Source organism: Ceratotherium simum, chromosome 8 (assembly GCF_057802395.1).
Source record: "Ceratotherium simum simum isolate JZ-2026a chromosome 8, ASM5780239v1, whole genome shotgun sequence".
In the NCBI taxonomy this organism is placed as follows: Eukaryota; Metazoa; Chordata; class Mammalia; order Perissodactyla; family Rhinocerotidae; genus Ceratotherium; species Ceratotherium simum.
This window is the reverse complement of record NC_141907.1, coordinates 21,866,209-21,883,282: the sequence shown is the minus strand read 5'-3', so window position 1 is coordinate 21,883,282 and position 17,074 is coordinate 21,866,209. Positions and strand designations below refer to the sequence as shown.

Here is a 17,074-nt window from a genome sequence, read left to right as displayed (position 1 = left end):
ATACAATGGAACATTATTCAGCCTCAAGAAGGAAGGAAATCCTGTCACATGCCACAACGCAATGAACCTTCAGGACATTATGCTAAGTGAAATTAGCTAGTTACAATAAGACAAATACTGTATGATTTCACTAATATGAGTTATCTAAAGTACTGAAATTCATAGAAACAGAAAGTAAGATGGTGGTTACCAGGGGCTGTGGGGAGTTGTCGTTTGATGAGTATAGAGTTTCAGTTTTGCAGGATGAAAAAGTTCTGGAGATGTTTCAGAACAAGGTGAAGACACTTAACACTACTGAACTGTACACTTAAAAATGGTTAAGATGGGGGCCAGCCCAGTGGTGTAGCGGTTAGGTTTGGCACTCCACTTCGGCAGCCCAGGGTTCATAAGTTCGGATCCCGGGCACGGAGCGATGCACCACTTGCCAAGCCATGCCTTGGCAGCATCCCACATAACGTAGAGGAAGATGGGCATGGATGTTAGCCCACGGCCAATCTTCCTCAGCAAAAAGAGGATTAGCAACAGAAGTTAGCTCAGGACTAATCTTCCTCACAAAAAAAAAAAAATGGTTAAGATGGTAAATTGTATGTATGTTGTGTTTTTTCCATAAAAAAAAAATTAAGCCAAACCAAAAAAAAAAAAAAAAAAGTAAATCATACCACTTCACTCTCCTCCTTAAAATGCTTCAACTGCTTCCTATCACCCACTGAATAACCCCTAAACAAGGTCTATGAGGCTCTCTACCATCTGAATCTTCCCTCTTGTACAGCCAGATCTATCGCATGCTACTCTCTCCCTCCATCAAGGCGATCAGTCAAAGCGATACTCTTTCACTTCTTCAAATAATTCAAATTCTTTCTTGCTTCAAGGTCTTTGTCCATGCTATTACCCCTTTGTGGAATGCTATTCCCCAACTCTGTGAAGACTTGGTTCCTTATTATCCTTCAGATGTCACCTTAAATGTGACCTTCTCAGAGCCTTCCCTAACCAGACTACCTAAATTAGTACGTGTCCCCACACCATCCACACTGTCATCTATCTTACGTCTCTTTTGTTCCTTGATAGCATTTCTCACAAATTAAAATATTATTTGTTTTTCCTATCTTCCCAAGTGAAATGCAAGTTCCATGGAGACAAAAGACCTCATCAATCCTGTTCATCATTGTGTCTCCAATATTTACCATATGCCCTAAATATACGTAACATTCAATTATTTATTAATTTCACATTAAAAATAATCACTCTATGAGCTTATTATTAAATATATAAAAATATACATACAGATCTTAAAAAGACTACAACTGATGCTACAGCTGTTATCTCTAGTTGCTGAGGTAGACATTTTCTACTTCATACTTTTCGGTATATTCTAACTTTTCTATAATAAAACTTTATACTCAGAAATTAAAGATTTTTAAGTCTGATATTTCAGCGCAAAATGCTTTAAATCTTTTAATAATCTAAAATAATAAAGGTACAAAATGACTTAAGCTAATGATACCAACTTTTTAAAAATACCATAGTATTCCTCAATCTGTCTATACTTAGTTTCATATTTCTACAAAGTTTTAACTAATTTCAGACCATTAAGGGTTATTTAGATCACAGAAGAGACTCAAACTATGTCTTCATACTTTTTTAAATGCAACATAAAACACAGCTTAACAATTCTCAACATATCACAGCACATTTCTACAACTATCTTACATCTATATCTATAGATTAAAAAAAAACAATAAGTCAACAACAATTGAACACTTAACACTTGCCAGACTCTGCTCGAAGCACTTTACATAGATTAACTCATTTATTCTTCAAACTGATTTTAGAGATAAGGAAATTTAGGCACTAATAGACTAAATCACCTACTCAAAAGTACAAAACCACAGTCAGACTGGACTCAAGCCCAGGAAATCTGCTCCAGTCTGGAGGCTATGCTCTTAATCACACTGTACAAAAGTAGGAACAGACTTACGGCCCACATAAAAGTTGGAGATATTATGCCATGCTTCTTAAACCATCCTTAAGCTATAGTCATGAAAACAAAGTACAGATAATAATTCCCACTTATTGAGGATACCAATTTTTTTTTTTAAAGTCATTTGTCTTAAGTCCTAGAAATTTTTTTTTTTTTGCTGAGGAAGATCAGCCCTGTGCTAACATCTGCCAATCCTCCTCTTTTTTTGCTGAGGAAGATTGGCCCTGGGCTAACATCCGTGCCAGTCTTCCTCCACTTTACATGGGACGCCGCCACAGCATGGCTTGCCAAGCAGTGCGTCGGTGCGCGCCCGGGATCCGAACTGGCGAACCCTGGGCCACCACAGCAGAGCACAAGCACTTAACCTCCTGCACCACCAGGCCGGCCCCAAGAAATCATATATTTTAAATGAGTATTTTTTAAGATTTCAGAATATTTAATAGCAAAATTTTAAGAAAAGAAAAATTGGTTATTTACCAAACGTAAGTGAAGAAGGAACTCATAAGGTTCCTCGGACAATAAAGACCTAGAATTTAACATTAATCAGAATGTTTAATTCTGCTACTTCTCCAGCCTCACTTCCTAATTCAACTCCAATCACATCCCTTGCTTTACCATAAAGATCCTTGGCACTGGAGGATTTTTAAGGTATAAACTGTTTGAGAGCAATCCCGAATCTCCATTATATGTAGTAACATTATAGGGATGATAATAACCTTGTTAGAATGCTATAAGGATTCAATGAAATAAAATATACAAATGCCAGGCAAAAATCTGAATTCCACATGCAAATATGGAGGGAGATATACTACAAACAGGCTGACCATTGACTCTGCCATCCTCGGCATTTGGTAATTCACAGTCTCCATTTAGCATTCTCAAATGCCAACGTCTATGATAAACGCCATTCCCCACTCAGCTTCGTCCTCTCACACTGCTATACTTTTCCCTATCTGACAAACTCTTATGCATTCTCAGTGAATACCTTTACTCTGGGAAAAAACTCTTCGTTAATAACCCACCTCTCCACATCAAAGTTAGGAACTTCATCTTTGTAATTCTGGTAAATACAGCACATACCCTTATGCCCTTATATGCTCATCACAATGTATCATCACCCTTTAAGAGGGTATATCTCGTCCTGGAATACAAGGCAGGGTCAATATGTATCATATTGATCTTGAAATTCTAAACACCTAACTTGGTGACTAGTACATAACAATCACTGAAGTTTTTTGCTTGTTAATGAAGAATAAAATACAAAAGAGTGAACAAAAAAGAACTACATTTATTTATATCACCACCTTGTTCCAAACAAGGGGCAGAGGAGGCTTATTTTTAATACTGCAAATATATAACAAGAAATTTGTAATAAATAATCAAAAATAGATATTTTCAGTAAATGCAGGAATGGTATTAGATAAGCTACCACAGTAATTTCCTTTTAAAAAACAAATATGATATTTATACATTTGTTTTAGATCATGCAATCCACTCTTAGGTCATTTTCAAGTTTATACTCTTCTTGCGACAATATAAATGGCCAATTTCAGCATCTTTCCATCGCCAGTTCCTCGCATCAAACAGTCACTTAACAATGTTTAAAACTATACGTGCACACGTGCAGATTCACTGAAGTCTGACTTTCTCACTTTTAGCCTCTACAGTTCTCTTTAGGATCCATTTCAACAGACCTAGAACCAAACACTGGATGCACATCGGAGGGTATATTTAAAAAAGCAAATTCAAAAAATAGCAAAGGGTACTTATACCCACAGTTGGACAAAGATTTAAAGTAGATTTTTTAAAATTTGGAACCCCAAAATACAAAAGAGACATATGTCAAGGATTAACACAGTCTGAATGTGTGACAAAGCAGAAAGAAGAGCTGAAGATGACAGATAGTAGGGAAATAGAGAAAAAATTACATACTTGTCATTAATGAAAAAGTTAGAGGTTTACTGCTGGAGGATAGGAATGAAGGAGAAGGATTAAGATTATCTATTACTCAACATCAGATATTTTTAAAAAGGCAAGAAAAACAGTAGTGGCAAGAAAACATGGGCACAATAAGATGGACCTGTAAAAGGTACAGTCTGTTGAATAGCAGATTAAAAACTTCAAGTAAGGGTTTAAAAAACCTTTTTCACTTATTAAGAATCATTTAAGAAATAACCACAAATCACTTTCATTACTCTAGAGATTTGTGATAAAGTTGTTTAGTATTTTTTAATCACATAGATAAGATTCACGCCAAGTATTTTTAAAATTAAAAACCCAGGGGCCGGCCCCGTGGCTTGGTGGTTAAGTGCACGCGCTCCGATGCTGGTGGCCCGGGTTCGGATCCCGGGCGCGCACCGAGGCACCACTTCTCCGTCCATCCTGAGGCCGAGTCCCACATGCAGCAACTAGAAGGATGTGCAGCTATGACATACAACTATCTACTGGGGCTTTGGGGGGAAAAAAATAAATAAATAAAATCTTTAAAAAAAAAAAAATTAAAAACCCAGTACTTAATTCAGTAAAATAGTTTTTGAAGTGTTTCAGTTCCACAGAATGGCAAGTTTAGGAACATAAAAGAGAGAGGCAGAGAAAGAAAATGAAAACGACTGGAGGAAAAAGAAAAACATACAGGCCAAGACCCATAAGCACACACAAAGAAAATTCACCTGCAAGAAACACTGGGACAAATATAAGCAGTGGGTTTGAGATGAATATTAGGTCCAGGTAAACTGTTCTTGTCCTAGCCTGTCCCACCCTAGTCCCGGGGGGAAGTCACCACTATCATAAGAAAACACTAAGTAGCCACTATTAAACATTCTACAACTAATCTTAACCTTAATCCTAAAGTTGTTTCACTTTAGACAATATGGCTGACAAAGCCTAGCAGAAAGGAAATTACTCACAGGACTGCAGCCATGATGGCTGTGCAGTATCACCTCAAGGGCCAAATGAAATAAAGCCAAGAGTAAAATCAACCACTGGCTTGGGGTTCCCCACCCCCAATTTAGAACTTTCCTAGTAATGAACTTCTCTGAGGAGGAAATGTTCAGCTAGATTAGAGGAACACAAGACTGAGGACAGACTTGGGAGAGTACCACCCTTAAAATAAGCAACAATGAAACTAGTCAAGGAGAATAGGTAGTGAAAGTAGGATTAGAAAGTGTCAAAAAGGACTGAATATCTAATACCTACTAATAAAAAGATCTAGAAGGATAAGGAAAAGAACAAATCATTTATATTTGGCATTTGAAATAATCATCTACAGATCAAGCTTGAAATTCACACAATGAAATTCAAGTTAATTTTGAAACAAATAATATGCTAGTACCCTGAGACATTGTTATTCAAAGGGAGGGGGGAGTTCAACTCTGACGCCTTATAATGTTAGTCCAATTTGGAAACAGTTATCCTTTGTTAAGGAATAAACATGCATTTTTAAATATGGAATACTAAAAAGCTTTACATAAACAACTTTTAAATTATCATATAAGCCCAATCATATACAAAAATAATAGTTTTTATACTAAACAGGCACATCTGAAATAAAGAAGACACTCTACAACAGTGTTTCTTTTTGCATGTTTAAGGATGGGCACCAATTTAAGTAAGTCATTCTACAAACTCTAGGTGTTTAAAAAGTAATTTTTGTTTCTTAGACTTCCTATAAATAGAGTCCTTTCTAATCTAACAATAAAACAAATTTCATAAAATTTCCTCTAAACATTTTCATAGCCACTGCATAATTTAAACTCTCAAGACCTCTACTTCTAAATAACTTCCTAACTGGCCCCTCTATTATCTCCTCACTTCATCCACCCAGACTTAGCTTTCTCAAACATAGAGGTCATGTCACTCCCATCTTCAAAATCCACAGTGCTTCTCAACCCCAATAGGATAACAGATCTAGAATTCTAAGTTTATGAACAAAACATTCTAAATGGTCCAAGTACCTCTTTAAGCCTTTTGTTTGCCGTCAAAAATTAAAGTAAATTTACATTCTCCATAACATGTGCATGTTTAGTATTGTTAAATGTTTTAAATTCTTACCAATTAAATATTTAATGTTTGTTTCCCAAATAATCTAGTAAAATGGATATGCCAAGAAAATGTGTCATAATTTTCCTGTGGATTCCCATACTCCCCAGCACACGGCTGAGTACCCCAGTTTTAGATGTGCTGACATTTCAATATATGGGGAATAAAATAGGGAACATTAAAGCTCTCGATAACTTGACCCAACCTTCTTTCTCCTTGCATTTCCCACTATTCTACAGACACTTGATGCTTAACTCTAAAGAAAACTATTAAATTTCCTTATTCTTGCATACGCCTCATCCTAGAAAGCCCTTTCTCTCATTCCACAAGAAGTCTTATCTAAACATCAAGGTACAGCTCAAACTCCACCCTCTTCCAAGTTATATTCCCTAACAGCCTTCCTTTCCCCAACATTATGTAGTCCATCATGGTACTAATCACAGTCTGTCTCATTATTGTGTTTAGTTGTGTGTATAAGGATGCATACAACATACCAGTTAAGAATCAAAGCTTTGTAATCAGAAACCCCAGGTCAACATCTGACTCTGCTACTTACTAAGTGTGACTTCGGGCAAGTTACTTAAGATCATCCTGCACCAGTTTCTCATATGAAGATAACAGCAGCTATCTAACAGAGTTAATCTCAGAATCAAAACAGTGATGTATATAAAGCACTTAGCACAATAGTGACCAGCTAGTAATAATTTAACAAATATACCTATTATTCCCAATAAGCACACCCATGTCTTACTCTTTTTTGTATTCTTTCCCATTCCTACTATTTGGTATTCTGCATGTGCTTAATAATTGCTTGGCTGATGAAATCCGATCAATTCAGAAGTAATCTCCTAAGTAAATCTTAATAAGATTCAGGTCCAAATTCTAGTGAATATCAAAAATGGCTTGCTAGGGCCGGCCCTGTGGCTTAGCGGTGAAGTGCGCGCGCTCCGCTACTGGCGGCCCGGGTTCGGATCCCGGGCGCGCACCGACACACCGCTTCTCCGGCCATGCTGAGGCCGCGTCCCACATGCAGCAACTAGAAGGAAGTGCAGCTATGACATACAACTATCTACTGGGGCTTTGGGGGAAAAAATAAATAAATAAAATTATTTTTTTTAAAAAATGGCTTGCTAATCATAGTACTGTTAATTTTAACATTAGCTTACCCAGTTTATACTTTAACTACCATATACATAAACATAGATCTCCAAGCATGATTTTGAAAGTGCTCCACACTGCATTATTATCAATGAGTAGGCCATTACCTGAAATGCTTGATATAGTTACTCAAAAGTCTAAATAAATCTAAAAACATTAGCATGTATCCAACCACAAAGCAAGCCTTTAGCAAATTAAAGAATTCCTGTGTTAAAGTTAAGCTAAATCCTGAGCCCACTTTTCCAACTGGCCCTCTGAGTTATTCCTGTGCCTGGGGATTCCCAACAGAGACCATCCATTCTGCCATGGTATTCTCAAGAAGAGTACCAAGAGATGCAATGTTTCCAGACTAATAAGATTACTACTAATTCTTAAAGATTCAGAACAGAATAGATCAAAATGGATACAAGTAGATTCTTTAATCCTGTAGTTAGCAACAGGAAAAAAAATAACTACAGCAATGCCCAAAGACTAAGGAAGAAAAAGACTGGTAATGATAACTATGGGGAAGGAAAAAGAGAATACTGCAGAAGACCTAGCCATGAAAAGGCGGCTTCAGGAAATCCTAAGCTAAACTCAGAACAACAACTTTACAAAAGGAGGAACAACAGTTGCTAGTACTATGTGAACGATACTGTGAGTTTAACTATTGTCACAATGTAAACATCAACACAAGTAAATTCATTGTAAAATATTCCTCAAAGGAACACATATATACTAGCCAACTACTATTAAAAAAAAAAAAAAAGGACAACATTTGCTAGGTAAATGTTAGGGATGCAAGGTGAGACAACTGAAAGTGAAGCTTAAGATTTTTCCAATGACAATCATGCTCATGTGAGATATTTTCATCTAAATTAATGACAGCCCCACAACACAAATGTGTTTAACACTAGTGAGTAAAGTAGCTCTTCTCTAATAGTTATTATACTCTCAAACTAAGAATATTTTATATTTTCATTGAAATTTTAATACTTCCAAAAGATGTTTTAAAATATGCATTTTATATTCCTAGTAACATACCAAACTAATGAATAGTATTATAGTTAAGATAAAACATTTATATAAGCACTAAAGAAGATTGCATTAATTCATAAAAAAAGAATGCTAGAGGAGCCGGCCCGGAGGCATAATGGTTAAATTTGGTGCACTCTACTTTGGCAGCCCAGGTTCACGAGTCCAGATCCTGGGCATGGACCTCCACCTCTCATCAAGCCATGCTGTGGTGGCAACCCACACACAAAATAGAGGGGGACTGGCACGGATGTTAGCTCAGGGCCAATCTTCCTCAAGCAAAAAGAGGAAGATTGGCAACAGGTGTTAGCTCAGGGCCAATCTTCCTCAAGCAAAAAAAAAAAAAATTAATGATAGATGCAAATAGTCCCAAGGTTAAAATTAGTTTTAAAATTGTGAAACAAAGGACTACATATAAGAAGAAAAACTTTTAATGTTTCAATTATTCTGCATATTTTGCCAGAATAAAGAATTGTGTTCTATACATATGCTATATATTTACAAAATTGTGTATGTGTGAATATATTTGTGTGTATACATATATATATTAATTGCTCGCTCATAAACTATTTCTCAGAGACCATATCTGATGAGATCAATCACTTTCCCCTGGGATCAATTCATTGATTCTAAATCTGTTAGGCAAAAGAAAAAAAAGCACTGTTTTGAATTATTAAAGCACTGCTTTAGGGCCGGCCCCGTGGCTTAGCGGTTAGCTGAACGCGCTCCGCTGCTGGCAGCCCTGGTTCGAATCCCGGGGCCCGAACCGATGCACTGCTTCTCCGGCCATGCTGAGGCCGAGTCCCACATACAGCAACTAGAAGGATGTGCAGCTATGACATACAACTATCTACTGGGGCTTTGGGGAAAAAAAATAAATAAATAAATAAACAAAGCACTGCTTTAGATTATAATCAACAAGCTCTCAGTCACCAATCCCTAACTTGCTTTAAATTTCAATCACTTTCAAAGTAAAAGCCCTAAAAATACATAAATATAATTGAAGCCCTTACTACATAGCATTATATATATTGGTTTCACCTTATCAAAACATTTGCACACTGAATCCTGAAAAGGTAATATAAAAAAGGAAATGAAAATATAAACCAAAATTCATTATGACAATGGGCCTGTTTATTTTGATGATTTGTCAGAGTCTCTTTATAAGAACACTTGCTTGCTCAAAACTAAGCTTGCAATAGATGATTTAAAGGCAATTTATTCTTAAAATACACTAAACCTCTAAAGTACAACTCTTGACAGACAAACTTCAGTGGAAAAGAATATTTTCTAGATTTTATTAGTAAAAGGCAAACTTTTAGGAAATTTTTAAAGGTAAGTATTAAAAACACCAATCCGTAGAGAAAAAGAGAAGATAATGTGATTTTGGCTGTCATTTTCAGAGCTATTAAGATACTCACAGTTAAATGACAACTTTAATACAGAGCCAGAGAGAACAATTCTTCTCTCAGAATTCTTTCAAGAATTTTCCACTTTCAAAATTCACATGAAGCTTAGTTTTATTACTGATGCTCTCCACTCCATTTCTATCCATTAACACCACTTAGAACATGATAATGCAGTTTTTAAGTTCAGTCTGTGATTCTACTTCCTGAAGTGTAGAACAGCAATAATTAATTATGTTCTGGGTTTAGCACAACATTTACAAATGGAAACCATAAAAGAAAGCACTAGTCATACAATCAGAAGAACAGGAAAGAGCCCTATAGAGACCATATAGTTCAAAGAAATTTTCAATATGCTCTAACTTGATCACGGACTTGCAGTTTACCTTTCCCAGATACCAGTGCTATTCACTGTATTTACATAAACTTATTAAAATGACCACAATTTAACTTGTACACTGTGTAGCTTGTTTATCTTAAACTTTAAATGGAAAAGTTTAACTTGTTAAAAATCAGTACTCTAACAAAGGGAAAGAATAAGAACATTAAAAATAAATGCCAGGGTTTGTACTATTTTAGTAAACTTACTTTAAAGCACTACAGCACAAACTCATTTTGTATGATATCAGAATTTTTATCCAATAAGAATCACCTTTCCTTTTTCACAATGCCTTAAGTAACTCAGAGAATTTGTCTTCAAAAGGAAGGATTATAAACAGCTTATTAAACAAAATTCCACCTGACAATTTTCTTGATATAATCTACATAATATACAATATATTGTCAGTGGTTAGTAAGTACTAAATTTTCTGAATCGCACGCCCTTCTACCAATTACATATTGATAAAACATTAGCCAATTATTTATTAATCACACTTTTCTGCTCAAGAAACCAAGAGCCACACTCCTATAGCTTCTAGAAGCCCAAATATTTCTGCTCCCTCCCTCCCTGCATGAGGCATTAAACCTTCACATTATAGTTTTATCTTGCTACTTTCCAAATAATCCCTATCCTTCACTACATTTTTATTTCCCACATTTTCATTTTGAGAATAAAAACTATTCAAGCATAAAACTATCCAATATATCCTCTTACTCAAACTACACAATGCTCTTAATACTGATCACTCTGTAATCATTTTATCCAAATTACCCGGTAATAGGTTTGACGTTTCAAGTTCCATTTAAAAGGGCTTGATATGTTTCAGGGTAAAGAAAGTTATATACTCTGATCATTACGTTCTACACAGTACAACTTCCAATGAGCTTGACAAAGCTTACCAACACCCTCCTCTCTAGAATAGTAAACATCCTGTCATAGATCCCAGAGAATAGCTGCTTTGCTCTAAAGAATATAGCTCCAGAGCACTTCTCAGAGCAGCTGTTAATAACTTTCAGACGCCTGTTAGAGTATCACTTTGGTTAAATTAATGGGTCATCCTGTTCCACTTTACTTTTTCCTTTTTCAGTCTTGCAATTAATGTAGAAAACCTACACATTACTTTTAAAAATAAAATACACAGAAAAAATAAACATTAACTCCGCTACTTTTCCAAAAAAAAAAATCACTTCAACATCCTTACATCATTACTTAAACCACAACATATCAGTTGTACATGACACTGGAAGGCTTTAAAAGGATTCAATTTTCTACCTAAACTTACCAAACACGTTCGCAAGTTTTCAATAATTTCGAGAACGTTCTGTGTTAAAAGGCGCTGGTGCAGTCTATCAGAACTGTGCTGCTCAAATACAAGCCCCGATATCCTGCACTTGGTAAATTTTAGGTATATTTCTAGACACCAGCTGAGTTTTCTGCACCCTTTGTCACCCAGTGATGCTCCCACCAGCAAATGCTTTCCACCTATTAAAACGGCCTTCCTCCCGCCCCTCAAAACACATATTAGCCTTAGAGGTTTCCGCACACCAATACAGAACCACCAATACCACTAGGTATTATGGCTCTCAAAGAATCCTCTTTAGCAGCCTCCCCTGGGACATTGTGCTCAGCGGGGCTTTGAACCTGTGAGACTCGCTGCCAGCTGCCTTTGCAAAAGCAACACCAGAGGCAGACTCAATTACCGCATTGCTGCTGCTGCAGACTTTCTCCAGCAGCTTCAAAAAAAAATCAGCCCCGTATCCTGCAGACCCTGCTGGCTTTTCTGCAGCACGGAAGAACCACCACCGCACTGCTCTGCGCGGAACACCGGGGAGCCCGACTGAAAGGCGGAAAAGCGAGTGCCGTCGAGACGCTCTGTCCGGGACGGGCTGTCCGGGGGTGTGGGGGAGGGAAGGCGTCGGAGTGTAGGGACCGCGACGAAGCAGCGGCCAGGGCGCCGGCGTCTGGGCGCACGGCTCGGCATCGCGCAGCAGCCGGGGCCGTCCAACAGCCGGCGCCCGGCGGGGGCGCGGGCCCCTCCCGGGGATGGGGGTCCCGCAGCGACCGGCCGAGCCCCGCTCGCCGCCCCCCGGGCCCTCACCTGTCAAGAGCGCCGGGCTGTCGCCCGCGGCCGCGGCGGGAGAGGAAGCGGTTGCCGCTGCAGAGCCCGCCGCCCGCCGCCCGCGGAGGTGCCTGGGCACCAGCTCGCATCCGTCCGCCGCGCCGGCCAGCAGCAGCCCGAGCAGCACCAGCGCAGCCCAGCGCCGCCGCCGCCGCCGCAGCCAGCCCGAGGCCGGGCCGGGCGTCGCGGCGGGATGAGGGCGCGGAGGAGGAGCGGGGGGGAAGCGCAGCGGCGCCGCGGCCGCGGGCCACTCGCCCGCTCCGCCAGACGCCGCCGCCGCCGCCGCCTGCGACTCCTCGGGCCGCCCCCGCCGCCTCAGACGCGAGCTCCTGCCGGGCGCCAGCCTGGTCCCCTCGGCACCGGCGGGCTCCGGAGCTCGGGTCCCGGCTGCGTTCATTGGTTCCGGTTATTTAAAAAAAAAAAAAAAAAGGTGAGGGGCAGAAAGGTACGGCGTCTTCAGGCCGCGCGCGACACCCGCGCTGCTGCGGCGGCGAGGCCGGGATCCGCTGCTCTGGCGCCTCCACACACCAGCCCCAGCGCCCGCGCCGCCGCCGCCGCCGCCGCCGCCACCGCGGCGCATCCCTCCGCCCCCTCCGGCCCGCGCCCGTCGTAGTACCACGCTCGGCCCCGTCGCCTCCTCCCCTCGCACACTCGCTCGCATACCAATCCCCCGCCTCCTTCAGCCCCTCCACGGCGCAGGCGCGGCGCCGCTGTACTGCGCCTGCGCGGCGCCTCAGCCCCGCCCCCGGGGGCGTTCCCCGGAGGACCGAAGCGCCGTGGGGTAGTTGCTAACGTTTTAGCTGAGCGGCGAAGATACCGGGTGGGAAGGAAGTCGAGCATGCCTCCCTCACCCATTTCTCATCCATTCACACCCACACCTCGATTGCTGGGGGGTGGGGGAGGCAAGGGAGCAGGGAGAAGAGTACCGACATCCCAAATCGTTTGGGCAAATTTTAGCCGTGTAGCCGGCAGCAAAAATAAATAATTGATTGGGTCAGGAAAATCTGGTAATCAGAAGCAGCATCTCCAGAATTTCAGTATAGGTGGGGCCTGTAAGAGGCTAGCAGTGTGGAAGTGGAAGTTACATAGCGTAGTGTTTTATTTACTTGTCAAACACTTAAAGCGCTTGCTATGTACCCATATACCGGGCACTGTTCTAAGCCCTTTACAGATTTATACGTTGTAACTCTAAAAGTTAGGTGGTGTTATCGTTATCATCCCCATTTTAAAATGAGGAAACGAAGCCCATAAATACTAAGTAACTTGCACCCAGGTCCCACAGCTACTAAAGGAGAGGGAGGGCCAGATTTAACACCACTGAATGGAAATATTGAAAAGGATTTGCTCTAGCCTCTGACTCTCCTATGTTCAAACATTACGTGAACTCATCACCTCCCTACTCCCACTTCATGGAGTCTTTGCTGTCAGCTGAAGAGGTTGACAGAAGAACTGTGGTTCAGACTTGACATGGCTTCATCTACCTCGAATGAAGCACAGTTCTGGCGCGCACAGACCACGTAGGCACTCTCTCTCCCAGGGGCACAAAGTTGTTTAAGATTTGCAGATAGTGTTCTTAAGCACAAAAGTGCTATTCTGTATTGGGTTTTTGTTGTTAAGTTAGGGTTTTGATTTTGTTTTTTATTGGTTTGTTTTCTCAAGTCAAGAAGTTACTTAAATTACACAATCTCCCAAAGAATTTCTTAGACAGCTTGGCCCACATAACCATGAATATCATTCACGGTAGAAGGGCAGACACACTTCAGAAAAAAATCAAGAATTTCTCTGAAGCTAATCAATCTATCAACAATTATTTCTTGACAGACTTCTTGGGGACATGGTGTTTAGGTGGCAATTCTTTTAGGGCAACAGGGAGATTATATTTCCCCTGCAGAAAGGCACAGCAATTAAGTCATACATTTGCTGAGTGTGCGCCAAAAGGAGATGATTCTGCTAGAGGACCGGGAAAATATAAAGAAAATAACAGGCTTGTTTCTGCTCTCCAGAAGGCAACATTTTATTCAATCAATATTTACTGAGTAGCTAGTATGTGGGAGGCAGGTACTGAGTAGCAGGGATTCAACAGGGAGTAAGAGAGAAACTTGAAAAAGTCAATTAAGTCAGTACCCAGGGATATAAGATAGAGAACACAGTCCCTCCTTGGCTAATCTTACAATCTTGCTTAAGAGATAAAATTTACACCCATTAAACAATTAGAGACTAATACAGGTAGTACTAAATCAGTTGCTAAATTGGGTAGAGCAAGTTGTGTTATAGCAATAACAGCAGTATAAAACCATAAACAAATTAACAAATCATCCGCGCCAAGTTTCTTTAAACAAAGATGATATGAGGTTTTTCTTTCTTTCTTTCTTTTTAAAGATAGGGAAGATGTTGGCACTGAGAGGGTACTGGATTGGGGGTTATGATTAAGTGTTTATTCCTCTCACTACTGGAGGCAGGAAGGAGATAGGAAGATAGAGAAGCTGCAAGCACTGAAGAGACCTCTTTCAAACAGGCCCGAGTCCGGCAATAAATCCTCCATCTCTTATCTTTGTCAGGGGTGCCGAAGTTTCCGATTGTTAAATAAGTTGCCAGAATGCATCCTCTTGCTGAACAGAGGTATAGTATCACTGTGAAACTATCATAACCCTAAGTGCAGAAAAGAGGAAGTCCATTGCTTTGGACTACAAGCCTACCACTAGAATTACAGACGCTTCTATCTGCAAGCCAAACGTAAACACAAGGCTCCAGTTGAGGCAATCGCTTCCCTTTCTTCTCAGGTTTCCTGTCCCACCTCCAAGCCTTTGCTTTGCCTTTCCTTGCCTCCCAAAAGCTTTCTTCTCTCCTTTCGTCTTGCCAAATCCCATTCAAAATCTACCGTGAGCCCCTTTTCCTTGCCCCCTATCTGACGCCTACAGCCCGGTTTATACCTCTTAAAGTCCAAACGTCACGATTTGCCACTTATTTACAGAATGTCTTTGTCTAATTTTCACCGATTTATGATTTCATGCGTCTGATGGGCAGCACTGAGCTTTAGAATCACACAAACCCGGTGGAAATGGCAACTCCACCATTTTTCCGCTGTGTGACCTCTAGACAAGTTAAACTGTTCTCGGTTTCCAGAGGGGAAATTGAGAACCATGCAAAATGGGGACAACATAATAATGTCCGCCCCACACGGTTGTTGCTGGCGGCGGGAGAGTGAAATTACAGGTCAGCCTTTGCGCGGTGCCTGGCAAACAGGTATGTTGTCATGTCTCAGGGAGAAGTGCCCCAGGCTCTGGAGGTGTATTCTGAGCGTGTTCCTGGCTTAGGATAAGAGCATCGCACCTTGCGTGGTGGTTTGATTTCATCTTCCCACAAACAAATCCCTAACTCGGTGGGACGCGCCCAGCAAGACGCACAGCAGGATCCGTCCACCCAGCCCCGCCCCATCCCAGAAGCAAAGCCGCCCTTCTCAAGAGTGGGGCTCCCTCCGCATCTCCTCCCTCTTCTCCCGGGCAGCCAGGACAGCCCGCAACACCCCCACCCGCGCCAACCCGGAGAACCGGATCTCGTCCCAGGAGCGAGGCCAGCAGTGCGCCTGCGCCATCCGGCAGCCTCACGCATGCCCGCTGTCTCCCACCGCCTTTCCCCAGGTGCGCGAGCTCTCAGGCTCCCGCGGTTCCGGGACGCTGCGCGCCCAGGCTCGCCGGGCTTCCGGCTCCCAGTCCGTGGGCGGTGCGTCCGGGCGCCCGGCAGCAGCGCGATGACGTCACCGCGCGGGGGGCGCGGCGGGCTGTGGGTGGGCGTGGAGCAGGAGCTGGGGTGGGAGTAGAGGAATGGGGAATTCCGGAGCGTGGTTAACCGAGAGGTGCTTACTCCTGCGTCTCGGTTGCCCACGGAGCTTTTACGGCCCGCCTTTGATCCAAAGGGCGGGTTGCAAGTAGCATTTCTCCGTGCCCCTGGAATTTTGGGGCTGACGGAGCATCATCCGAGAGCCCGCTGCGTTTGCTCCTCACGATTAAGCCCCTCGGAGAAATGCAAAGAGCACGCTTTCGTGGAAGCCCTGTTGCGTGCCAACCACTTTGTTTCCCCGCCAACCTCACACAAGCCTGCAAAGGAATTGAGGAAACATCTCCAATGTAATACTGCTTATATGAGGACCCCAAGATCCAAATAGGGAAGCCTCAGCATATAAATACCGTCCTCAAATTGTTGAGTGAATTAAAGCGCTAAGAAAAATACTGACACAATGGAAGTAACTCATTAGCAAGATTCTTCCTAAAGCCAATACCGCATGGGATATTCCTCAACTAGTTTAGTGAAGGAGATAAACCTTATCATAGCATCTTTCTCCATGAGTGAAGGAAGGAAGTATTTTAAAAGGTGTCCTGCATCCAGAGTAGCAAATCAAAAAACTCAAGAATTTTTAACTTGTTAACATAGTCTTTTGTTTTTGTTTTGTGAGGAAGATCAGCCCTGAGCTAACATCTATGCCAATCCTCCTCTTTTTGCTGAGGAAGACCAGCCCTGAGTTAGCATCTATTGCCAATCCTCCTCCTTTTTTTCCCCTTTTTCTCCCCAAAGCCCCAGTAGATAGTTGTATGTCGTAGTTGCACATCCTTCTAGTTGCTATATGTGGGACACGGCCTCAGCATGGCCAGACAAGCGGTGGGTTGGTGCGTGCTGGGATCTGAACGTAGGCTGCCAGTAGCGGAGCCTGCGCACTTAACTGCTAAGCCACTGGGCCAGCCCCAACACAGTTTTTTAAAAGCCACCCAATGAAGCAAAAGCAAGTCAACTTTGCCCACCACAGCCAGGGGAGTCAGTGGCCTTGTGGGGTCGTTTCTATTATTAAGGAGGATGTTTGCTCTATTACTGCTTAATTTGAGGTTTTACGTAAATGTTATTGATCACATAATATCTGTGCTAAAGCAGTAGAAGTGCTGACAAGAAGTTCTTGTAAAAGCAGGAATAGAACTGTGGTGGAGACAAAA

The 17,074-nt window shown here is 41.7% G+C and overlaps 1 protein-coding gene across 2 annotated transcripts in view; it reads right to left on the bottom strand.

The window, feature by feature from the left end:
* STIM2 (stromal interaction molecule 2) overlaps positions 1-12,645 on the bottom strand; it is a 151,325-nt gene extending 138,680 nt beyond the window's left edge. For both annotated transcript variants that reach the window (XM_087434159.1, XM_087434160.1), the window contains exon 1: positions 12,075-12,645. In XM_087434159.1, coding sequence (XP_087290285.1) covers positions 12,075-12,492 — 418 coding nt within the window. In that variant the 5' untranslated portion in view covers positions 12,493-12,645. The remainder of the gene's footprint in view (positions 1-12,074) is intronic.
* Positions 12,646-17,074: the final 4,429 nt, after the last annotated feature.